Consider the following 26,795-nt stretch of genomic DNA (forward strand, 5'->3'; position numbering starts at 1 on the left):
TGACTTATGAGGAAAGGTTGAGTAGGTTGGGCCTCTACTCATTGGAATTCAGAAGAATGAGAGGTGATCTTATCGAAACGTATAAGATTATGAGGGGGCTTGACAAAGTGGATGCAGAGAGGATGTTTCCACTGATGAGAGAGACTAGAACTAGAGGGCATGGTCTTAGAATAAGGGGTCGCCCATTTAAAACAGAGATGAGGAAAAATTTCTTCTCCCAGAGGGTTGTAAATCTGTGGAATTCGCTGCCTCAGAGAGCTGTGGAAGCTGGGACATTGAATAAATTTAAGACAGAAATAGACAGTTTCTTAAATGATAATGGGATATGGGGTTATGGGGAGTGGGCGGGGAAGTGGAGCTGAGTCCATGATCAGATCAGCCATGATCTTATTGAATAGCGGAGCAGGCTCGAATGGCCTACTCCTGTTCCTATTTCTAATGTTCTTATGCAGCTCAAATCACTAGAAGGTAAAATTGATAGACTCCTGTGTTAAACTATTATATCATTAGATATTGAGTAGTACAGACATTAAACATAAGATGCTCAATCACATGACTTTGCCCAAGAGAATATCTAAGACAATATCCTAAACTTGAAACAGCCCCAAAAGTGAAAAACAGACATTTGTAAATGAAAAGAGTGAAAAGGAATAAGAGTAATAATAATAATAACTTTTATTTATATAGCGCCTTTAACATAGTAAAACGTCCTAAGGCACCACACAACAGTCTTACAACATGTTAGATATTAACAAGGGAGGGAAAGAGAGAAAAAGCAGGAGAAGGAAGTGTAAAAGAGGTAAAATGCGCATGCAGATAGACACAGGCAAAAAAAAATTTCTTGAAGAAATTCAAATGACATTGTAAATAATACAATAATGAGTATGCAATAGTAAAATCAGTGTAATAAAGATTAATTATAATGAAACAAAATTAAATACAGGTTGAACCTCTCTTCTCCGGCACCCTTGGGACCTGGCCTGTGCTGGATAAGGGATTTTGCCGGACATGGGGAGGTCACGTGTTGGATGGTACAGGTACTGAACAAAGGGGTATCTGGGCTGGCTGGCTTGGGGCTGGGAGTGCGGCAGAGAGATCGTGGGGTGGGGAGATGGGGTGGGGTGTTATATATTGATACTTGGGGTCACTAGACACCAGGGGGCGCCACTGTCGGAGGTCATCGGGCTGTACGCGCGTGCGTGGGCCCTGACATATATGTCATGTGCGCATTTTGGCCGCGAATAAAGTTGAACCAGGTTTGCAACTGAGTGAGTTTACAGTAATAAGTCCTTCGAGTCATTATATACATTACATTTGGCGACAAAGTAACTTAAGAACCTTCGCATGCACAATGGCACCATTGGAATTCTGGAGAGATTCGTGGATGGCGATGAATTTTATCGACCGCCCGGATCAGTATTTCGTGGCCAACAAATGGAGGAAGCTGGTGACGCAGTTAGGCGCAGGCCGGATTTCCTCACCATTTGTGGTCCAAAAATTTATGGTCTCAAAGAATCTTCTCTCGCCTGCACGTCCAACGGACAAAGAGTATGGGGATTTGTGCGCTCTGGTGTATGAACATCTCAAGCCAAAAGAGGGGATCATTATCTCATGCTATCGCTTCTACACACATGTTCGTGCTGAGGGCCAGGATGTGTCGGGATTCGTCGCTGACCTAAGATGTCTGGCTGAGCCGTGTAAGTTTGGAAACGTGTTGGAAGACATGCTGTGAGATTTCTTCATGATAAGCATCAACCATGATGTGATCCTTGGGAAATTATTGGCTGCAGAAACGCTGGATTTGAGCAAGGCCATCACGACTGCCCAGGCATGCATGGCGACTGATGATAATTTAAGGCAGATATCAGCAAAGAGTCGGAACTCCACGGCAATACTGTAAACAAGATTGCTTCATCGTCTGGCAGAGCTGGTTATGGCAGGGCTTACTCGACTACTTATGTGAAACCTGTAGCTGCTCAAAGTCCGCCAACTGATACGAATCCGATTTCACCCTGTTGGCGTTGTGGGGGCAATCATTGGCCTCATCAGTGTCAGTTTAAACAGTACATCTGTAAAGGTTGTTCGAAATTGATGATGATGACCAGTCCACTGCTGGCCCGGATATGCAACCCAAGATACCCGAAGAGGAAGTGTATGGCCTATATTCATTCCTGACAAAGAGCCAATCGATAATGGTTAATATGAAGCTGAATGGTGTGCCTGTATTAATGGAGCTGGACACGGATGCGAGTTAGTCAATAATGAGCCCAAGGACATTCGACAAGGTGTGGGACACTGAGGCTGTGAAGCCTAAGCTGAGTCCAGTCAATGCCAAGTTACGTACTTACACTAAGGAACTCATACCGGTGATTGACAGTGCAGTAGTCAAGATGTCGTATGATGGTGTGGTTCACGATCTACCATTATGGATCATCTCAGGCAATGGTCCAACGCTGCTCGGCAGGAATTGGCTCAAGAAAATCAAGTGGAATTGGAATGATATCAAAGCTTTGTCCTCGGTGGATGACACTTCGTGTGCTCAAGTGCTGAAGAACTTTCCTTCTTTGTTTGAACCGGGCATTGGCAATTTTACTGGAGCCAAGGTGAAGATTCACCTGGATTCTGATGCAAGACCTGTCTATCAGAAAGCTCGGTCTGTTCCGTACATGATGAGGGAAAAGGTCGAAATTGAGCTTGACAGACTCCAACGTGAAGGGATCATATCACCGGTCGAATTTAATGAATGGGCCAGTCCTATCGTTCCTGTGTTAAAGAGTGACAGCACTGTCAGGATCTGTGGAGACTACAAGGTTACGATTAACCGATTTCCGAAACAGGATCAGAATCTGCTACCGAAGACTGATGACCTGTTCGCCATGCTAGTTGATGGAAAGTCGTTCACTAAACTAGATGTGACATCAGCCTATATGACACGGTACCATGTCGACACTTCGAAGAAACTCACCTGCATCAACACCCATAAAAGACCGTTTGTCTACAACAGGTGTCCTTTTGGAATCCGTTCGGCTGCAGCCATATTTCAGAGGAACATGGAGAGTCTACTGAAGTCCGTTCCTAGAACCATCGTGTTTCAAGATGACATTCTGGTCATAGGTCATAACACTGCTGAACATCTGAACAATCTCTTTATCCTACATCGTCTGGATAAAGTGGGACTCAGGCTGAAATGTTCGAAATGTGTCTTCATGGCACCCGAAGTTGAATTCCTGGGGAGGAAGATTGCTGCTGATGGCACCAGGCCTACTGATTCAAAAACCAAGGCCATCAAAAAATGCACCCAGGCCTCAGAATGTGACGGGGCTGCGTTCATTCCTTGGGCTACTCAACAACTTCGGTAATTTCTTACCCAGATTGAGCACTTTATTAGAGCCACTGCACATGCTGCTCAGAAAAGGCAACAACTGGGTCTAGGGTGTATCTCAAGATAGATATTTTGAGAAAGCCAAGAATCTACTCTGTTTTAACAAGTTGCTTGTTCACTATAATCCGTATAAGTGTCTTGTATTGGCCTGTGATGCTTCATCATATGGAGTTAGCTGTGTATTTCAACAAGCAAATGAGTTGGGTAAGCTACAACCTGTTGCGTATGCCTTGAAAAGTTTGTCAAAGGCGGAAAGAACTTACAGCGTAGTAGAAAAAGCAGCTTTGGCCTGTGTGTATGGGGTCAAAAAGATGCATCAGTACCTGTTTGGTCTTCGTTTTGAACTCGAAATGGATCACAAGCCACTCATTTCATTGTTTTCGGAAAACAAGGGTATTAATACCAATGCATCGTCCCGTATCCAGAGGTGGGCGTTAACATTGTCTCCTATGATTATGTTATTCGTCATAGACCTGGCACTGCGAATTGTGCTGATGGACTGAGTCGTCTTCCGTTGCCCACACCTGAAGTGAAGACGCCTCAATCTGCAGACCTACTGTTAGTAATGGATGTTTTTGAGAGTGAAGGAACTCCTGTCACTGTTCAACAAGTGAGGATCTGGACCAGCCATGATCCTATTTTATTGGTTGTGAAACGTTGTGTCCTCAGTGGTGATTGGTCTGCAATACCTATGGAAATGTGTGATGAGACCAAACCTTACAACCATCGCAAAGATGAACTATCCATTCAGTCAGATTGTCTACTGTGGGGCAATCGTGTTGTTATGCCTAAGAAAGGCAGAGAAAATTTGTACGTGAACCACATAGCACTCATCCTGGTATCGTCATGATGAAAGCCATTGCCAGGGCTCATGTTTGGTGGCCTGGAATTGACTCTGATCTGGAATCGACTCTGATCTGGAATCATGTGTATATCAGTGCAATACTTGCATGCAGCTAAGTAAAGTACCAGTGGAATCTCCGCTGAGTCTTTGGTCATGGCCATCTAAACCATGGTCGAGGATAGACATCGATTTTGCGGGCCCTTTCCTGGGAAAGTTGTTTTTTGCTGTGGTGGATGCATATTCAAAGTGGATAGAGTGTATTATGATGTCATCCAGTACGTCCACAGCTACTATTGAGAGCCTTCATGTCATGTTTGCTACTCATGGTTTGCCTGACATTGTCGTGAGCGGCAACGGATCTTGCTTCACAAATCTTGAGTTTCAGGAGTTCAATGAAACTCAACGGTATCAGACATGTAATGTCTGCTCCATCAAACCTGTGTCTAATGGTCAAGCGGGGCATGCGGTTCAAACGATCAAGCAAAGCGTGAAACATGTGACTCAGGGTTCACTGCAGACTCGTTTGTCATGTATATTGCTTAGTTACAGGAAAAGACCTCACACGCTTACCGGGGTCTCCCCTGCTGAACTACTGCTGAAGAGAAGTCTGAAGGTCAAGCTTTCTCTTGTCCATCCTGATTTGAATGATCATGTTGAAAACAGACATCAAAATCAGCAATGGTACCATGATCGTGCTGTTGTGTCACGTGACATTTCTTGTCAACGATCCAGTTTATATGCTGAATTATGGTTAAGGTCCAAAGTGGATCGCTGGTACTGTTACAGCCAAGGAGGTTAACAGAGTGTTTATTATCGTGCTCAAGAATGGGCAAACATGCAGGAAACATGTTGATCAGATAAAACTGTGCCACACTGATGAACCGGAACTGGTTGAGCAAGATGCAGTCAGTGACCAACCAATCAATGTTCATTCATCAGAAGACTCTGCTGCCATTACTGAACCTGGACTTTCAGTTTGTGATAGGGTCATTACCACTCCCATCAGATCGGTTACTCAGCCTCCAGTCATAACTGACTCAGAACACTCACCCAGAACTGGAGTGGAAGTGAGACGATCAACTCGTGAGCGAAAAGCCCCAGACCATCTTAATTTGTAAAGAGACTGATACTAAGATCTTGAAGGGGGATGTTGTCATGTATTGATGCTTGGGGTCACAAGACACCAGGGGGCGTCACTGTCAGAAGTCATCGGGCTGTACGCGCGTGTACGCCCTGGTATATAAGAGCGAGTACCATGTCATGTGTGCACTTTGGGCGCAAATAAAGTTGAACCAGGTTTGCACCTGAGTGAGTTTACAGTAACAAGCTCTTCGAGTCATTATATACATTACAGTGGGCGGTGGATCGCAGGATCAGGCCAGCGATTACGGGAGTCGGCAGCAAGGAAGGACGGTTGCCGAGAATGGTGCCAGACGAGGGGTGGTGCCGGATAAGGGAGTCCCGGATAAGGGAGGTTCAACCTTTAATATATACAATAATTATAAATTAAGTTAAAATTAGAAAATCAGCAATTGAAGCAAATTAAACAGGTTGTTAGCTTTCTTTAAAATTCATTCCCTTTCCATTGATTCAATTAATATGGAAGAATCAATCACCGTCCTCCATCCTTATGATATCATAATATAATTACTTTTTATTTATCATTTTGTCCTTTGAGAGGTCCGTTGAGGTTCAAAACTCCCTCCAGCTACTCCAGGCTCGCATTGCCTCCATTGTTAAGAAGAGACAGAATGAAGAAGGAGAAAGACAAACAGAAGCAGAGGAGTGACACTGTATTAGAGGAAAGTGGAATTTATGCTGTGTTTAAAGGCTAGATTTTCAATTCATAAGTCAATGGATGGAAAATCTAGCACCATGATAAATCTAGCCTTCCATCAAAGAATGAGAATAACACCACTTAATGGTGAGTTATCACCCTTATATCCTCATTCAATTACGTCATGGGTGCCTCTCAGAGTTAAATCTACAGGCAGGAGTGACAAGCTATTAATGAGACCCAGAACAGAATTAAAAACTGATTTGTAGGTCTTTTTTGCAGTTAGATAAAGGCAATACTGCTTAATGATGTATGAGCTATTCCAGGTTATTCTCTTGAAGATTTGTTTATATTTTGTTATTGTTTGTCATAAATTATTCTATCCTTTTGACATATGAGGTAGATGCCTCTGTCAATATGGCATGGAGATCATTTACTCAGGGAGTGAAGACTACAGGAAATAGCATTGTTTTACAGGCAAGTGACCAAAGGATTAAACAGATAATTCAGTTCCCATACCGCAGCTGAGTTTAATGAGTGATTGGATTTTCTAGGCCCCTTTCATGGATCAAGAAATCATGGAGTATTCTATAAGGAACTCTATCCACAAATATATGAGAGACCACAATACTAGTTTTAAATAATCTGGTGGAGCTAGGCTGTCAGTGAGTGCTGCAAGTAGTAAATATCTTACATGTGATTGGATGAAGTATAATAAAAATATTTTCTACTTGTAATTGTATATTTGAATCAAAGAGTTGTGAAATGCCAAGAATATTTTGATAACTGACTAGTAGCTTCTGGGAGGCCAGTCTGATTCTTTTAATAGCTGAGTTATCAGCCGAACTCCAGCTGGAGCTAGATGTCAAAATTCAAGTGCTTGTTAGGACAGCAAGCTCATTGTTTGGCAGGAAGAGCCTCATTAAAAAACAATTCCCTGTGGACAGTCCATTTGTGATTCTGAATCATGCTCTGTGCTCAGCAGGTTCTACACCAGCAATTGTTGTGATGTAGTTCTGCTGTCTGCAACCAGGCTCTGCAATCCTAGATTTTCAGCAAATTTAATGGTCTTAAAATCCTGAGATACACAGTTTAAAAATACTGGGATTTGGAGTTTGTGGAAGTGACTATAAAATGAAGTTCTCTAAAGCAATAACAGCAAAATTGTCAAACTTCATGTGAGATGCAATGTCAATCTGTGTGGGATTTTCTTGCTTGACAACACCGACTAACGTGGAAGGCTGCATATCGAAAATTGAAGAAACAAAGGAGTTGAAGGTACTAAGTACAGATTGTGTAGATGATTAAAATATTGTCGATGGGTGTGCCTGCTTTTCATAAAAAGAAAGTCAAAAGGTGCATGGCATTTCTTTTTTTACAAGAACAAGGTGTGCAAAGAAAAATTGTACCAACAAATTTTGAAGTTAACTGGCAGTTCTACCCAAGTTTTACAAACACATCCTAAGGCAAAGCACAACAATAACCTAAAGAATAGAACAGGAAACTAATATAAAATTCTGAGGGGGCTTGACTGGGTAGATGCAGAGAGGATGTTTCTCCTCGTGGGGGAATCTAGAATAAGGGGTGGCCCATTTAAAACGGAAATGAGGATGAATTTCTTCTCTGAGGGTCGTGAATCTTTGGAATTCTCTACCTCAGAGAGTTTTGGAGGCTGGGTCATTGAATGTATTTAAGGTGGAGATAGCTAGATTTTTGAACGATAAGGGAGTCAAGGGCTATGGGGAGCAGGCGGGGAAGTGGAGTTGAGGCCATGATCTTATTGAATGGTGGAGCAGGCTCGAGGCCTACTCCTGCTCCTCTTTCTTATGTTCTTATGCAATCACCACCTTCACTAAGCCCAATAATGACTTCAGGTGCTCTTCTTCCTCCTGCTACTCCTGCCACATAGGTGATATACCTTATTTCTTTGTTTGGCACTGATGAACATAATCCAAGCATTGCATGTCTTCATTCTATTCTTCATATGACCATTGAGAAGCATTGTAAGAAAAATAATTAATCTTGCCAAAGTCAGCAAATGGTATAAAGAAATTAGTAATGGCTCAGGATAGACACCAAGATTTTTTGTAATTACTTTTTTTAATGAAGAAGTGTAACAAAGTTTGAAGTGCTGCGCACATGGAGAAAAGTAGAAAGTTCAGCCTATTGTCAGATGAATGGACTTCAATGTAAAAGGAAGAAAATAACTTGCATTTAACTAACACCTAGTATGTCCATGGGATGTCTCAAAGCACTTTATAGCCAACTGGTTACTTTTGAAGGGCGGTCAGTGTGATTTTAAAAACAGCCCATTTAAATCCCACAACAGCAATGAAACAAAGGGTCAATTAATCATCGACCTGAAACGTTAACTTTGTTTCTCTCTCCACAGATGCTGCCTGACCTGCTGAATATTTCCAGCATTTTCTGTTTTTATTTCCGATTCCAGCATCCGCAGTATTTTGCTTTTGATAGTGTTGATTCAAGGATAAACGTAGGTAGGACACTGCGAGAACTCCCCTGCTCCTCTTCAAAAATTGCCATGGGATCTTTTACATTAACCCAAGAGGGAGCCTCAGTTTAATTTCTCAGCTGAAAGATAGCACCTCTGACAATGTAGCCTAGATTGTCACTTACGTCCTGGAGTAGAGCTTAAAACCAATACCTTCTGACTTAGATGAGAGTGCTGCCACTAAGCCAAGACTGAAAGATGATATATGAACCTCCTTCAAACTGATTCAAGTTCATGATTCTGTGCAGCCAAAAATGTATTCAGCTGCGAGAAAAAGTCATGATTTAGCCTGTCTTGGTTGAATGAAATTGTGTACATGACCACTGATACTTAAAAATGTAAACTTATCAGCATACTATTAAAAAAGAATGATCACATGCACACAGCACACATAAGGTGCAGTGCTGGATCGAATACACAATAACAGAAGTACTGTCCGTGCTCCCCATCCCATTCCCAAGTTGCCCAAAAATCCCAATTCTGAAGGTGAAGAAGATCAAGATGAATGCAACCGTGGTGACATCAATGATAATGAATGCAATGAAAATCACAATACTAATAAACATGGTCTAAAAAAAACTTTTGTTCCCACTTCTGACAGGTTACTGTACATGACGATGTGCATTCTCTGATTGAAAGGTGATAAATTGTATCAAAAGTTTCCTGGAAAAATGTACATGCTTCAGAGAAATGCCAGGGACAAATGTGAACTAAAGCACAAAATTCTGCATTTTAGGACATGGTGGAACAGCCTACGACGAACTCATACTAGTTTTAAAGATCTCCATTCAGAAGAATGTTATTGGTCCGGAATTCCGAGTTTGAACAGATTACATAAATAGTGACTGCACTTCAACCAATCAAATTGACTACAGAGGCTTTACGTCATGGAAAAGTCAACATTCTCTGGGTCTTAAGGCATGTTTCCTTATGTTAGGATACTAAATATGATCCCAATCACAGGATAGGCAAGGTTGAACCCCAATCACAGGATATTCAAGGTTGAACCCCAATCACAGGATATGCAAGGTTGAACCCCAATCACAGGATATGCAAGGTTGAATCCTAAAATCGTGGGATCACAACAGGCATCTAGGATTGCAAATTATATCAACATCAACATATTATTTTCAGGTGCAATCATATTAGATTCTTGTCTCAATGACCTACAGAATGATCTGGCTACATTATGTTTTTGTCCAGTTGGAAATTTGCCAAGGAAATAGAAAATCTGTAATGGGGCTGCAGTGCAGTAAATATTACAATAGAGGGCAGTAAAACACAGACATCCTTACAGGGAAAGTAATATCCATATGATGCACATTCAATTTACTTAGAAATGTATTAAAAATGCATCTCGGAGGGCTCTCTGCGAATTGATCAACTGAAAATGTAGCTTTAACAAATGTAGCTTTATGTATGTAAAAAATAAGCATTTTTGCAAAAAAAAAGTTTTAATTGAGAACAGCTGAACTATGTAGCTATTCCTTTTTTAAAGAAAAAAAGTCTAATTTTACATTTGATTTTACATAAGCATAGCACAGAAACAGGTCATTTGGCCCAACAGGTCCATGCCAGTGTTTATGCTCTACACAAGCCTCCAGGGAAGCTGATAACAATCTACCCGTGTCTCCGTGTGTGCTAGTTCACCGAAAACGGTCTCCCAGTCTTAAAAGCATGAAAGCATCGAACACGTCAACCAACAGTCCCTTTCCGGACCAACCAACCAAGATAACTGGCCCAGTACTCCACATTTAATGAAGGCCTATCTAGAGAAAAATATGAGGTCTTAAGGGAACTTAGAACACACATGATCGACGTTCTTGCCCTCCAAGAAACCCACCTACCTGAACCCAACCCATACCGGATGCAGATCCGTGGATTCCACAAGATAGCGTGATAGCGTGCAGATACCATATGGTATGGTATGGTCACATACATCCGTGCCGACCTAATGACTGAAGCTGAAGAAATCCTGCCGGCAGACAGCTCGCCATTCTCCATCACAATCAGAGTGGGCAAGCTGACCATCGTGCACTTCTACAAGCTGCCGACGGAGGCATGGCCAACTATCGCCCTACCAACTGCTAACTGCCCAGCCATCTACATCGGCGATTCTAACAGCCACCACAACATGTGGGGCTACCAAAAAGTAGACCGAGCAGGTGAACAACTAGAAGACTGGGCACTGGCCTCCGATATCCATCTCGTCTACGATGCCAAACAGCCGGACACCTTTTTTTCGGCCCTCTGGCGGAAGGAATACTTACCAGACCTCTGTTTCACAACCGAGTGACAGCAAAAGACCTACTCCTGGAAGATTCTTAATAACTTTCCCCGCTCACAACACTGAGCCAACATTGTATATGTAGGTATCGAGGTGCCGATAGTTGCCTCGATCTCGAAACCAAGATGGAACTTCTGTAAGGCTTCATGGCACCACCTTCACAGTGTCGAGGACACAATCCAAAGAATGCCGCTGTCACCAAACTATTACAACCGTATTTTGCTCGACTGGTGAAAGTGAGGGCCGCCACAAGTGACTCGCACGGCTACAGGAAAGAATACATGCTATGCTGGTCCCAGGAAAGTGAGAGACTGCTGGCAGAGTTCACTGTCACTCAAGACCCGGATGCAACAACAGCACACATGCCTCAGACGAAGGCAGTTTAGCGCGATGGCGAGAAACCATTGAAAAACGAGGTTAATCACAATCCAGCAGGAAACCCTAGAACCTGCTCCACAGGTTTGGCGTTGCCTCACTGTCTCCACATGTAGTGCCAAGGGTCAGTGCATATGCCATTGTGGCCTGCCTCCTAACCAACTCAAAGGCAATGACCAACACCGAAAACAAACGCAGAGTGAAAAAGCTGCTCTACACACCACCTTTTCGGCAGCCTTCACCACTGAAGAGGTGAACACAGCGCTGACAGCCAAGTCTGGGAAAGCTGCCGGGATCAATGGCATCTACTCAGAATTTCTCACGAACCAGGGCCCAAATGGATGGAAGTGATTTGCCAAACTTCCCTCCAGGTCATTTAAGTTCAAGACTTATTTACGACTTGACCAATATACAGGTCATTCAGGATCAAGCCTTATTTACAACTTGACCAATGTAAAACTTGTCTTAATTTGGACAGTCAAAGCTCATCTCTACACTCAGTTCGAACTTGAGACACAACTATACAGACACAGGATGTTTCTTCAAACACCCCATCCAAGGGTTCAATCTTTTACTTAGTATAATCAAAATAAATATAAGCAATACAGATAGCATCAAATGCACAATAATTTCTTTATCACCTCACATTAAACTATCTTGTTAAATCCTTATAACGGTTACAATTGCCTATCCCCTTAATGATTCATGAAAAAGCAGATACGCAGTTAATTCCAGCCGTGATCAGCGATTGGAAAATAACTCCCTTCAGTAACTGATCAGGTTACTGCTTCTGAGACTGCAGCAGCAACCGACCACCATCCATGTCCCAACAATTATACCGTTTTCCTGGATGTGAGCCAAAGGTATGTATGTAATTGCAGTTTTAAAACAAAGGAAATGTTCTTAAACAAATTCTTCCCATGAATAGAAATCTCATCATTTCTTATCGCCATAGCTTTCTCCAGAGTTCGCAGACAATTCAAGAGCATCTCTTACTGCCTGTGGGAATGTCTCTTCGCAGTCGTGGGATCTCTCAATAGTTCATTTTTGCTCAAAGCATTCTGGGTCATTAAAAATGGTCAAGCAAACAGTTATTAGCAGAAAAATTAGGCAAAAATGCTGTTGTCTTACACAGGGATAATCCCAGAAGTCTGATGCCATTCCAAATTTATCCTAAAGCCATGAAAACCAGCCAACGATCCCAAAACCTGCCATCCCATCACCCTTCTGTGTATGGTCTACAAGGTGGTCGAACGGCTCGTCCTTTACCGGATAAAACAGTCTTTAGAAGCAGCCCTTTCAAACGAGCAGGCAGGCTTCAGAGAAGGAAGCTGCTGCTTTGATCAGGTCCTCACACTCACTACGAACATTGGGGCAAAGTTCCAGAAGCAGCTGCCTCATTAGACTTGTCATCGGCATCAAGCTCATCAACACCCTAACAAGTTTCATGTCGATCTTGGTGACAAGACCAGCTGAACATGCACGTTCAACGGTCTGCAACAGGGGATTGGTGCTCACACCGGCCTTTTTCATCATTTATACGACGCATATGCCCTGCACCAAATCCTGGAGGTTTGTCTACGCTGATGACATAGCACTGCTGACGCAGGTATCAACACGAGAGGAAGCAAGTAGGACACTCACAAGCAACCTGGACCTACTGGAATGCTACTTCTGGACCTGGCGGCTCTGCACCAATCTAGAGAAGACAGTTGTGTCGGCTTTCCATCTAACAACGCTGCCGGGAAGAATTCAACGTTTCCTTCTGCGAAAGGCGACTTACCCGGGAACACCACCCAAAATACCTGGAAATCAAGCTGGACCGGACACTCACCTATCGGCTTCATCTCACCAACACCGGCCAAAAAGTAAAAACCAGGATGAACCTGGTCCGGAAATTTGCTGGAACATCATGAGGGAGCACAGCCAGAATACTTTGCACCGCAACAGTGACCCTAGTCTACACTGCTGCAGAATAGTGCTCCAGCTCATTTTATCTGCAGCCACCACACAAAGATCGTGGACGTCCACTCCAACGGAGTGGCCCCTGGTGCTGTCCCACATTGGCCTGTCTGCCATTCACCACAATACCACCGTGCTCCATGAGACGGAAAAATCATGAGCAACATCAACCTTCCCATTCACGAAGACTCGAACAATCCAACACGAAAGCAGTTAAAATCGTGCCAGCCATTCTGGGAAACCACAGCTAATATTCATGCAGATGGTATCAACCCATTATCCAGATGGGCGGAATCGTGGGACGCATGCAACATAAAGAACCAACACCACATCACTGACGCAACAGCAGAGATCACTGGCTTCAATCTCCCTCGAAGACAGTAGGCAGCACTCAACCAAACCCGCACAGGACATGGACAATGGGGCCACCTGCTCCCAGTGAAAGATGAGGGACGATCCAAAGTGCGACTGTGGCCATGAGTCCCAGACCATGGAACACATCACATTAACACCCACTAAGATCTGTTGCGGAGGCACCTTATTTCTCCACTTGGCATCTCAGGCCATTGAATGGATAGCCAAACAAGACATCCCATTATAAGTTTTTCCCGTCATACAAAAGTATTAGTACAAGCCTCCTTCCATCCTTCTTCATCTAACTCCATCAACAGATCCTTCTATTCCTTTCTCCCTCATGTGTTTATCTAGATTCCCCTTAAATGCATCTATGCCATTTGCCTTAACTCATGGTCGTGAGTTCCACATTCTAACCACTTTCTGGGTAAAGTAGTTTCGCCCAAATTCCCTATTGGATTTATTAGCGACTGTCTTATATTTATGGCCTCTAGTTCTACATTTTCTCTACATGTGCCCTATCAAGTCCTTTCATAATCTTAAATATCTCTTATCAGAGCCGCAGCCTGTTCACTCTGATAGGTATAAAATCTGTTCCAGTATTATTCTGGTAAATAGTTTTTGCACTTTCTCCAGCATCTCTGTATTTTAAAAAATATATAACATGGACACTTGAACTGTTCGCAGTACTCAAAGTGTCATCTAACCATTCCGCAGAGAGAAGGCAAGAAACTCTTAAACTGACCACGATGAGGTGGAAAAAAAAGTGTGTTTACAGGGCATTAGATTCACCCTTCACTGCACAAAAATCATCTTGCATCCCTAAATATGTCATCCATATGTCCTAGCTAAAAATCAGGGACGTAAGAGAGAATAGCAGTAAGTAAATGGGCTACAGACTGTGCAACTTGGAGGTTATTGAAACTTATTTTTATAAAAAGATAGGCATTGGAATAAGATTTTATTTGTCAAAATAATATTGCAAACACATACATGATATAATTTATTAAACAACTCCTTCAAGCATCCTTGGTATTGGTAAATAACATTCTGCAGCAATCTTTGTCCATCTAATAATCTGGGTTTGACTTGTGTGAATTATTAATCAAATTTTTATCCAGAGTTTCATACTGATACCAAGCACCATCACCCCTCTCTCTCATTAGACGTCGAACCTCAAGTTGGTGAAGCCTATAATTAAAGAAAGCAATCACAAATGAGCAATCCACCGACAAACAGTCAAGACAGTTTTGGAACTCGAAAATATATTTTAGGATAAACAACTTCCATTCTCTGTCAACCATTTTTGATCCCCACTCTCCAGAATCACGAATTAGCCAAGGTGATAAGCAGACCCATTTGCTCCCAAGCCTCTGCCAATGCTATATTTAAATCAACTAGCAACTGATGTGAGCATAATTCTGGGACAGCTCCTACCAATTACCTTCTTGGATTCAGGTTTCAAAGAGGTCTAGTATATACTAACCTTTAATGGGTTTGATTTCATATTACTATATTATTGGTCATATTCCTAATGCGAATCCGCCTCTTGATTTTTTTAAAAATTCGTTCCTGGGATGTATGCGTCACTGGTATGTCCAGCTTTTATTGCCCATTCCTGATTGCCCTTGAGAAGGTGGTGGTGAGACGCCTTCTTGAACCACTGCAGTCTGTGTGAAGGTACTCCCATAGTGCTGTTAGGGAGGGAGTTCCAGGATTTTGAGCCGATGATGAAGAAACAGCAATATATTTCCAAGTCAGGATGATGTGTAATTTGGAGGTGGTGGTGTTCCCATGCGCCTGCTGCCCTTGTCCCACTAGGTGATAGAGGTCGCGGGTTTGGGAGGTGCTGTCGAAGAAGCCTTGGCGAGTTGCTGTAGTGTATCTCGTAGATGGTACGCACGGCAACCACGGTGTGGCGGTAGTGAATATTTAAGGTGGTGGGTGGGGTGCCAATCAAGCAGGCTGCTTTGTCCTGGATGGTGTCGAGCTGCACTCATCCAGGCCAGTGGAGTATTCCATCACATTCCTGACTTGTGCTTTGTAGATGGTGGAAAGGCTTTGGGGAGTCAGGAGGGGAGACACTTGCTGCAGAATATCCCACCTTGGACCTGCTCGTGGCCGCATTATTTATGTGACTGATCCCGTTTATGGTCAATGGTGACCCCCAGGATATTGATGGTGGGGGATTCAGCAATGGCAATTCCGTTGAATGTCAAGGGGCAGTGGTTAAACTCTCGCTTGTTGGAAATAGTCATTGCGTGGCACAAATTTTACTTGCCACTTATCAGTCCAAACCTGAATGTTGTCCAGGTCTTGCTGCATGTGGGCATGGAGTTGCAAATGGAACTGAACATGGTGCAATCATCAGCAAACATCCCCACTTCTGACCTTATGATGAAGGTCATTGATGAAGCAGCTGAAGATGGTTGGGCAGAGGACAATGCCCTGAGGAATGCCTGCAGCGATGTACTGGGGCTGAGATGATTGACCTCCAACAACCACAACCATCTTCCTTTGTGCTAGATTTGACTCCAGCCATGGAGAGTGTTCCCCAATTCCCATTGACTTCAATTTTACTAGGGTTCCTTGATGCCACACTCACTCAGTCACATGCTGCCTTGATGTCAAGGGCCGTCACTCTTACCTCACCTTGGAATTCAGCTCTTTCGTCCATGTTTGGACCAAGGCTGTAACGAGGTCTGGAGCAGAGTGGTCTTGCCGGAATCCAAACTGAACATAAGTGAGGAGGTTATTAATGAGTAAGTGCCACTTGATAGCACTGTCGATGACACCTTCTATCACTTTGCTGATAATCCAGAATAGACTGATGGGGCAGTAATTGACCAGATTGGATTTGTCCTGCTTTTTTTGGACAGGACACACCTGGGCAGTTTCCAATGTTGTCAGGTAGATGCCAGCGTTGTAGCTGTACTGGAATAGCTTGGCTGGAGGCGTGGCTAGTTCTGGAGCACAAGTCTTCAGCACGACAGCCGGGATGTTGTTGGGGCCCATAGTCTTTGATGTATCCAATGCGCTCAGCCGTTTCTGGATATCACGTGGAGTGAATCGCATTGGCTGAAGACCGGCTTCTGTGATGTTGGGAACCTCAGGAGGAGGCCAAAATGGATCATCCACTCGGCAGTTCTGGCTGAAGATGGATGCCAACGCTTCAGCCTTGTCATTTGCACTTGTGTGCAGGGCTCCGCCATCATTGAGAATAGGGATATTCATGGAGCGTCCTCCTCCCATTAATTATTTAATTATTCACGAATGGATGTGGCAAGACTGCAGAGTTTTGATCTGATCCATTGATTGTGGGATCGCTTAGTTCTGTCTATAGGAGACTTCTTTGCATACAATTCTTCCTCACCAGAATTAGTATACAGAAGATACAGATTGAGAGGCAATGGGCTATGTCAAATAAATCAGAAATTCACAAGTGTATGAGATGTAAAAGGAGACACTTCAGCCATCTCAATTGTTTGAAATTCTGTAAACCAACATTTGTTATTTTTTTAAAGTTACATTCGTCTTACTTTTAAAGGCCAGTGTTACATGTAGGTGGATGCTCGTCAGGTTGATACCATCGCTGTCCTTCGATACATGAGAATTTCAATTTTAAGTATACCTTTTGAAATATATGTGGCCTTAAAAGTGATCATGGCAATGATGTTATCATACATATATACATTTGCTCCAACTTACCTCATGTCTGCTTTCTCTGCTTCAATAGAAATAATGGCCATCATTTTCTCATAACTCTTCTCAGGTGGGTCATAGACAATTCTGGAAATCCACCTGGTTATTGGATGCTGCAAGTGCAGAAGTGTTACTGGACATGGGATTATTTACTTAAAAAAAAGGTCTCGAACACACAAGAACATAAGAAATAGGAACAGGAGTAGGCCATACGGCCCCTCGAGCCTGCTCCGCCTTCAATAAGATCATGGCTGATCTGATCATGAACACAGCTCCATTTCCCCACCCGCTCCCCATAACCCCCTATCGTTTAAGAAACTGTCTATTTCTGTCTTAAATTTATTCAATGTCCCAGCTTCCACACTCCCTGGGGCAGCGAATTCCACAGATTTACAACCCTCAGAGGAAATTTCTCCTCATCTGTTTTAAATGGGCGGCCCTTTATTCTAAGATCATGCCCTCTAGTTCTAGTCTCCCCCATCAGTGGAAACATCCTCTCTGCATCCACCTTGTCAAGCCCCCTCATAATCTTATACATTTCGATAAGATCACCTCTCATTCTTCTGAATTCCAATGAGTAGAGGCCCAACCTACTCAACCTTTTCTCATAAGTCAATCCCCTCATCCCCGGAATCAACCTAGTGAACCTTCTCTGAACTGACTCCAAAGCAAGTATATCCTTTCGTAAATATGGAAACCAAAACTGCATGCAGTATTCCAGGTGTGGCATCACCAATACCTTATATAGCTGTAGCAAGACTTCCCTGCTTTTATACTCCATCCTCTTTGCAATAAAGGCCAAGACACCATTGGCCTTCCAGATCACATGCTGTACCTGCATATTATCCTTTTGTGTTTCATGCACAAGTACCCCCAGGTCCCGCTATACTGCGGCACTTTGCAATCTTTCTCCATTTAAATAATAACTTGCTCTTTGATTTTTTTTCTGCCAAAGTGCATGACCTCACACTTTCCAACATTATACTCCATCTGCCAAATTTTTGCCCACTCACTTAGCCCGTCTATGTCCTTTTGCAGATTTTGTGTGTCCTCCTCACACATTGCTTTTCCTCCCAAGAAATAGGAGCAAGAGTAGGCCAATTGGCCCATCGATCCTGCTTCGCCATTCAATATCTTGGCTGATCTGATCCTAGCCTCAACTCCACTTCCCTACCTGCTCCTCATAACCATCGAATCCCTTATCGTTCAAAAATCTGTCTATCGTCACCTTAAATATATTCAATGACCCAGCCTCCACAGCTCTCTGGGCAGAGAATTCCAGAGATTCGCGATTCCTCAGAAGAAATTCCTCCTCATTTCCATATTAAATGGGCGATCACCTATTCTGAAGCCATGCCCCCTAGTTCTGGATTCCCTCACGAAGGGGAAACATCCTCTCTGCATCTACCCTGTCAAGCCCCCTCAGAATCTTGTATGTTTCAATAAGTTCACCTCTCATTCTTCTAAACTCCAATGAGTATAGGCCCAACTTGCTCAACCTCTCTTCATAAGACAACCTCTTCATCTCAGGAATCAACTTTGTGAACCTTCTCTGAACTGCCTCCAATGCAAGTATAATCCCTCCTTAAATAAGGAGACCAAAACTGTACGCAGTACTCCAGGCATGGTCTCACCAATGCTCTGTACAGTTGTAGCAGAACTTCCCTACTTTTATACTCTATCCTCCTTGCAATAAAGGCCAACATTCTATTTATCTTCCTAATTACTTGCTGTACCTGTATGCTAACTTTTTGTGTTTCGTGTACAAGGACTCCCAGATCCCTCTGTACTGCAGCATTTTATAATCTCTGCCCTTTAAATAATAATTTGCTTTTTTATTTTTCTTGATAACCTCACATTTTATCACATTATACTCCATCTGCCAAATTTTTGCCACTCACTTAACCTGACTATATCCCTTTGCAGATTTCTTATGTCCTCCTCACAATTTGCTTTCCCACTCATCTTTGTATCAGCAGCAAACTTGGCGACATTACACTGTTGAAGTTGCTATATTTATCATGTACTAACTTCAACAATTAAATAAGAGATTTGCGTCCTCCTCACAACTTGCGTTATTAATTTAAAAGATATATAGAGGTCCTCAGCATAAAGGGAGAAATAATTTACTCTATCGATAATCTACTCCACCAGCAGCCAACCCTTGTTCATGTATAGCGCCAGCTTAGTAGTAGCACTCTCCAGGTTATGGTTCAAGCCCCACTCCAGCACATAAATGAGAGTGGTATTTCAGTGCAGTACTGAAGGACCCAGTTTATTGTTCCATCTCAAAGATGGCACCTCCAACAATGCAGCATTCCCTCAGCACTAAAGCATCTATCTAGAATATGCACGCATGAAAAATGGTACTAGAAACATATTACAGCTTACACCAAAAAAAATTCCTAATCAGGACACCCTCCGTAATTATTGTTTCTAAATTTCCAATTTTGTACAATCGTATATGCCATTCAATTATGACCATTTTTTTTGAAAATTGACCGTTGTTTCGCTCATTTAACTTTTTGATATCCCTTGTCCCTTTTGGTGTTTAATTGTCTCTCACTATCTCAAATCCTCTTTATTTCCCCTTCTCCTCAGGTATTATTCTCTCACTATTTATCTCAATTTCAACTCCAACAGCTTTATTAATCTTGCTCTCTCACTCTAGACCCATGCCTAGACTTTCCCCATACTCCTGCCAGACTAATGTAAATACCACCACTATTTAACTTCTCCACAAGGATTTTCTTTCCAGGCAAAGTTTGATGTTTTTCCCTCCCCACACAAGCCAATGAAGAATGGCACAGTTTGCCTCAGAGAGCAAGCCTAATTGCAACTGTCACTTAATTGAGCGATGCATCTAAATGGTGCTGAACCCGTTTAGGAAATATTGCAACTCATGGCTGGCAGCAAGTGCATCATTAGCTTTCTTGTGATTAGTAAGAAGCATACTGTACCTTGTAGTATTCCCAATGCTCTGGAACATAACCTTCAGGGATCTCTGCAAGCTCAGCCTCACCTGTAAAGTGCAATAAATGCAACACTATTGACACTTTTTTTTTTAAAAAGCTATTTATTTTCTTCCTAAAAAAGAATTAATCCTTGTTGATACTTGTGAATTGCATTTTTCCTCACTAGTGAAATAAATGTGGTTTTACACAGTTCCCCATTGTGTGCCCTGTATTACTAAACATTAAGTTACATTTTGCTAGTTCAGAACATATTTATATGTTAACTGAATGTAATTTCTTAATAAGAAGCTTTAGTAAAGTGAATTCAACTTTTCTAAGAAATAATTATAATTACAAACTCAACTTGAAAACTAACTTAGTTATATTTTATGTCATGTTAATTTGCTTATAGAATTCATTTAAAAGTAATCTTTTGCACCATTTATAAATACCAGTGTAAGATACTTACCAATGAAAATATTCACAAAAGTGATTAATGCAGCCATTGGTATTCCAGTTAATAAAATGTAGAATCTCTGCAGCAAGAGAAATTGAGAATTTGTAATCAAATTTAGTAATGAACTTTTGATTTGTGTTTTAAAATCTGTATGCATAAGTTAGTTAATGATGTAAAGGATTAGAATCACTAATATTTAAATTACCATTAACAAGCTGCCAAATAACAATTTGCATTCGAGTGTAATTCCCACAACACTGCATGCACTGCTATTGTATAAGCAGGCAGGATAAGCTGACTGTACCAGGACACCTATACAGCTTGCCTCAATCACAGACACTACATGGCAACACATCAACTTATATACCGCCTTTAACACAGTAAAACGTCCAAGGCGTTTCACAGATGCGTTAACAAAATCTGACACCAATAAAAAGATATTAAGACAGGTGACCAAAAGATTCGTCAAAGTAGTAGGTTTTAAGGAGTGCTGTAAAGGAGGACAGAGGTAGAGAGGTTTAGCGAGGGAATTACACAGCCAATTGTAGGGCGATGGAAATTGGTGGTGTTCATGAGGCCAGAATTGGAGGAGCGCAGAGATAGCAGAGAGCTGTACAATACAAATCCACTAATCTTGTTGGCATAAGTCACAATTCCAATCAAAATTATTGAACATGTAAATAGGTTTATTGTACCAAGGAACTGAAGGTAAACCAGATGAATTTAATATACATTAGCCTGTGTCTTTACAGTGGGAGGTCTTAAAGTCCACAATGCCCTTTTATTAAATGTTTCAAAAGCTTTACAGCAGATAAGAACATACTACTTGAGAATATTTGTTTTGTACAAAATTAATTGGACCTACAATATTTTTGCACCAACACAAAGTACAGATTGAGTAGACAATTACCATTTTGAAATCGTTCATTACTAAGTGCTAGGCTGATTGTTAACCCATGGCTGCATATCTAAATTATCGTCTTCATCGCATTCAGTATTATAAACAATATTTTTTCATGCTTATGGATTAATTGATACAAATTTCAGGTACAACTTTGATACATACCAAAAGATACAGAAATCGACGATCATAATATTGACTGGACCTGATGACAAACATCTGTTTCCCATGACTGCCATGACGGACTGCAACTGGAGTAAAACAGAAGTAATACATACACATTCCAGCAATAGAAAAATAACTGTGTCTCAGGTACAAACTCTGCAATGTAACTTAACATTTAGTGCTTAATAAAATAGACATTTAAATACATCTAAACATCTAAACAATATTCTACTCGTTTATTTTGAATTATTTCCCATGAAAGTTTGATTTCACCACACAGCTGCTGGATCACCAAATGGTTGTCAGGATCTGGACTGTTGTAGGATTTTAGAAACTTCTGATTAAAACAATAACACAAGTTTAAAAGAAAACTTCACCTCTAGCAAAAACCTTTTTGACTTGACTATTATCTTTTTCATGGGCTTTCAATTTCAAGCTTCGAAATTATAAAAAGGAAATATTGGGGTAGATTGCAGTTTGCACCCAAATGGTTTGAAACAAGCACAAAGCTCATGCGAAGTGAAGGGTGAAATCCCCTCGCTATGTTGGGGAAGTCCAGAACCAGGGGTCACAGTCTAAGGATAAGGGGTAAGCCATTTAGGACCGAGATGAGGAGAAACTTCTTCACCCAGAGAGTGGTGAACCTGTGGAATTCTCTACCAAAGAAAGTTGTTGAGGCCAATTCACTAAATATATTCAAAAAGGATCTAGATGTAGTCCTTACTACTAGGGGGAATCAAGGGGTATGGCGAGAAAGCAGGAATGGGGTACTGAGGTTGCATGTTCAGCCATGAACACATTGAATGGTGGTGCAGGCTCGAAGGGCCGAATGGCCTACTCCTGCATCTATTTTCTATGTTTCTATGTGCTATTTGCACTCAATTTTCCATGGGCAAGACTCGGGGCGGGGCCGTAACTGAGGAGACAGTAACATTGTTCCAATCACCAGTTAGCATTAATTAATAGGCACCAACCAAGTCAGCTTCCTGAAAAGCTAAATGGAAAAAGTGTCAGACAGATGCTTAGCAAAAATAGGAATTGTTTAAATGGATCTACAGATATGTTCAAGAACCAAAGTTTTTCCCCACCTTATAAAGTGCCATGAGTTGTCTCCCTGTATACGAGGAATGCTTTAAAAATTAAGTTGAATGTGATTTACTACCTTTGCATAAGTCCAGGATGGATTAAAAACCTTCTGTATTGTTCAAGCTCCTGCGATACGTTTGAGGCCTACTGCAACCATTGGGCACCACAAGGACTGGAATATTTCGTGGTCACCAGAAATAATATCTAGTTTAGACTTTCCCTTTGTTTTCATCAAAGAGTTATAGAATCATAGAAGTTTACAGCACGGAAGGAGGCCATTTCAGCCGATCGTGTCCACGCCGGCCAACAAGAGGTTATCCAGCCTAATCCCACTTTCCAGCTCTGGGTCTGTAACCCTGCAGGTTACGGCACTTCAAGTACACATCCAAGTATTTTTTAAATGTGGTGAGGGTTTCTGCCTCGACCATCCTTTCAGGCAGAGTGTTTCAGACCCCCACAACTATCCACTATATCTAGACCCCTCATAATTTTACACATCTCAATGAGGTCACCCCTCAGCCTCCTCTGTTCCAAGGAAACCAAACCCAGCCTATCCAATCTGTCCTCACAGCCAAGATTCTCCACGCCCAGCAACACCCTCTCCAGTGCAATCACATCCTTCCTATAATGCGGTGATCAGAACTGCATGCAGTACTCCAGCTGTGGCCTCACCAATGTTTTATACAGTTCAAAGCATAACCCACCTGCTCTAATAGTCTATGCCTCAGCTAATAAAGGAAAGCATTCCATATGCCTTCTTAACCACCTGGCCTGCTACTTTCAGGAATCTGTGGACATGCACTCCCAGGTCCCTTTGTTCCTCTACCCTTCTCAATGTCCTACAATTTAATGTGTATTCCCTTTCCTTGTTAGCCCTCCCCAAATGCAGTAACTCACACTTCTCTGGATTAAATTCCATTTGCCACTGTTCTGCCCACCTGACTAGTAGATTGATATCTTCCTGCAGTCCGCAGCTTTCTTCTTCATTATCAACCGCATAGACTATTTTTGTATCATCTGCAAATTTCTTAATAATACCCCTTATATTCAAGTCTAGATCATTGATGTATACCACAAAAAGCAAGGGACCTAGCACTGAGCTCTGCAGAACCCCACTGGAAACATCCTTCCAGTCACAAAAACACCTATCAACCATTACCCTTTGTTTCCCGCCTCTGAGCCAATTTTGGATCCAATTTGCCACTTTACCCTGGATCCCATGGACTTTTACTTTCGTGACCAGTCCGCCATGTGAGACCTTATCGAAAGCTTTGCTAAAATCCATATACACTACAGGAGAACATAAGAAATAGGAGGAGTAGGCCATATGGCCCCTCGAGCCTGCTCTGCCATTTAATACGATCACAGCTGATCCGATCATGAACTCATGTCCACTTCCCTGCCCGCTCTCCATAACCTCTTATTCCCTTATCATTTAAGAAACTGTCTATTTCTGTCTTAAATTTATTCAATGTCCCAGCTTCCACAACTCTGAGGTAGCAAATTCCACAGATTTACAACCCTGAGAAGAAATTTCTCCTCATCTCAGTTTTAAATGGGCAGCCCCTTGTTCTAAGATTATGCCCTCTAGTTCTAGTCTCCACCATCAGTGGAAACATCCTCTCTGCATCCACCTTGTCAAGCCCCCTCATAATCTTCGACATTTTGATAAGATCACCTCTCATTCTTCTGAATTCCAATGAGAGGAGGCCCAACCTACTCAAGCTTTCCTCATAAGTCAACCCCTTCATCTCTGAAAATCAACCTTGTGAACCTTCCCTGAACTGCCTCCAAAGCAAGTAAATCCTTTCGTAAATATGGAAATCAAAACTGTACGCAGTATTCCAGGTGTGACCTCACCAATACCCTGTACAACTTTAGCAAGGTTTCCCTGCTTTTATACTCCATCCCCTTTGCAATAAAGGCCAAGATTCCTGATTCCTGATCACTTGCTGTACCTGCATAGTAATCTTTTGTGTTTCATGCACAAGCTTCATGTACAGTGGACACCTCAAGTCGTTGGAGAAATACCACCAGCGATGTCTCCGCAAGATCCTGCAAATCCCCTGGGAGGACAGACGCACAAACATTAGCATCCTTGTCCAGGCCAACATCCCCAGCATTGAAGCACTGACCACACTTGATCAGCTCCGCTGGGCAGGCCACATAGTCCGCATGCCAGACACGAGACTCCCAAAGCAAGCGCTCTACTCGGAACTCGTCCACGGCAAACAAGCCAAAGGCAGGCAGAGGAAACATTACAAGGACACCCTCAAAGCCTCCCTGATAAAGTGCGACATCCCCACTGACACCTGGGAGTCCTTGGCCATAGACCGCCCTAAGTGAAGGAAGTGCATTTGGGAGGGTGCTGAGCTCAGAGTATCATCGCCGAGAGCATACAGAAATCAAGCGCAGGTAGCGGAAGGAGCGTGCGGCAAACCAGGCTCCCTGCCCATCCTTTCCCTCAATGAATATCTGGCAACCTGTGACAAAGACTGTGGTTCTCGTATTGGACTGTACAGCCACCTAAGAACTCATGCCAAGTGTGGAAGCAAGTCTTCCTCGATTCCGAGGGACTGCCTATGACGACCCCCAGGTCCCGCTGTACTACAGCACTTTGCAATCATTCGCACTGTCCTCATTGACCCTCCTGGCTACCTCCTCAAAAAATTCAATCAAGTTAGTCAGACACGACCTTCCCTTAACAAATCCATGCTGACTGTCTCGAATTAATCAGTGTCTTTCTAAATGTCGATTCATCCTGTCCTTCAGGATTTTTTCCAATCATTTTCCCACAACTGAGGTTAGGCTGACTGGCCTGTAGAAAAAGAAAAAAAATCTGAGAACTCTGGGCACATCAGGCAGTAGATTGGCTGGTTGTCCTTTTGAGGTTTGACCTTGTTTGATGATGTCATTCACCTTATAAGGCTGAAGACAACAGTTTAACAGACTTTTCCTCCTTACATTGGCAGTCAGTTTATGTAATATGCAAACTTGATATACTTATGCTAAATCATGGACTAAGACATTAAGCATTCACACTAGTATAGCACCAACCAAATTTCTACCCGTTTTCTTTAACTTTCAAGGCCAGCCAGAAAGAACTAGCAGTTGTATCTGTATTTATATTTTTGCAATTAATTTTAAACAAACGTTGACTGTAATGTTTCGCAGCTCTTTCAATGGTCCCCTTGCCTTTGTTCGATCGAAGGGCTTTTTAGTTTGGCTTTCTTTCCACTATTTTTCTTGAACTCCTTTGGTACTCTTGTTGCAGCTTTTAATGTGAGTTTTGTTTTTTCCTAACCCAGTGTTTTGTTGAAGGCCCTCCCAGTCACTAAACCAGGTTTCTTTGAATTTTGCCGAGGTCGGCAGAGCTGTTTCGCATGAACCCGTGGCTCCTGTTCGGAACTCTATTTTTGCAGACATGTAACTCTCAATATTTTAACATTTTCACTGCAAAGGCAGATTTGCTTTCCGGACCTTGCTCTTCCGAACCTGCACTTTACAAGGTCAATCCGTTCCCTGGCGCGCGCGCGCGCGCGCGCACACACACACACACAGTCACCCACATTGCGCTAAGAGTCGGTAAACGCCAACCCTACCGTTAGAAGTGCCGGGGAAGGCCCTGAGCAGGGTATTCGCAGCCCGGTCCTGCAGTTTGAGAGCAGGCCGACGCGCCAGGAGAAGAGCTGCAGCTCGCAGCACACTTAGCACCGCCATATTTGTTATTCCCAGGCCGCCTCACCGGCAGCGCGCACAGGAAATCCGCGGCCGCCATCTTTAATAAGGGCAAAAGGGAAACTCAAAATTTGGATCAGGGATAGTCAGTCTCCACTCAAGGACAAATACTTGGGCAGCGCTGCCCAGAGAATATTAGGGAAACTTTGAAATGGGATCATTTCTAATTTTAATAAAAGATGCTCTGGTGCTTTGCATTCTGGGAAAGGGTAGAGTGGACTCCTCAAATTCTACCCACTTGAGCATCCCTGATTTTAATCGTCAACCATTGGCGGTCGTGCCTTCTGTTGCCAAGGTCC

General features: G+C 42.6%; 1 protein-coding gene across 1 annotated transcript; it reads right to left on the reverse strand.

Annotated features, from left to right (window-relative positions):
• Nucleotides 1-14,437: 14,437 nt before the first annotated feature.
• Nucleotides 14,438-26,509, reverse strand: ndufb5 (NADH:ubiquinone oxidoreductase subunit B5). Its single transcript, XM_070883496.1, has 6 exons — nucleotides 26,361-26,509; nucleotides 21,673-21,758; nucleotides 20,619-20,685; nucleotides 20,156-20,217; nucleotides 17,202-17,308; nucleotides 14,438-14,684 (listed from the first exon to the last, which is right to left on the reverse strand). The coding sequence occupies exons 1-6, from the start codon at nucleotides 26,476-26,478 to the stop codon at nucleotides 14,564-14,566; spliced, it is 561 nt and encodes a 186-aa protein (XP_070739597.1). The 5' UTR covers nucleotides 26,479-26,509; the 3' UTR covers nucleotides 14,438-14,563.
• Nucleotides 26,510-26,795: the final 286 nt, after the last annotated feature.

This window comes from Pristiophorus japonicus, chromosome 6 (genome assembly GCF_044704955.1).
Source record: "Pristiophorus japonicus isolate sPriJap1 chromosome 6, sPriJap1.hap1, whole genome shotgun sequence".
Classification (NCBI taxonomy): Eukaryota; Metazoa; Chordata; class Chondrichthyes; family Pristiophoridae; genus Pristiophorus; species Pristiophorus japonicus.

What these genes read in the sequence shown, in the direction of transcription:
- ndufb5 (XM_070883496.1), bottom strand. Translation starts at nt 26,478, where the DNA reads ATGGCGGTGCTAAGTGTGCTGCGAGCTGCAGCTCTTCTCCTGGCGCGT. An exon ending in GTCGATTTCTGTATCTTTTG is followed by an intron (nt 20,686 to 21,672) that starts GTATGTATCAAA and finishes CTCTTGCTGCAG; the next exon opens with AGATTCTACATTTTATTAAC. An exon ending in TTTTGTGAATATTTTCATTG is followed by an intron (nt 20,218 to 20,618) that starts GTAAGTATCTTA and finishes TGCACTTTACAG; the next exon opens with GTGAGGCTGAGCTTGCAGAG.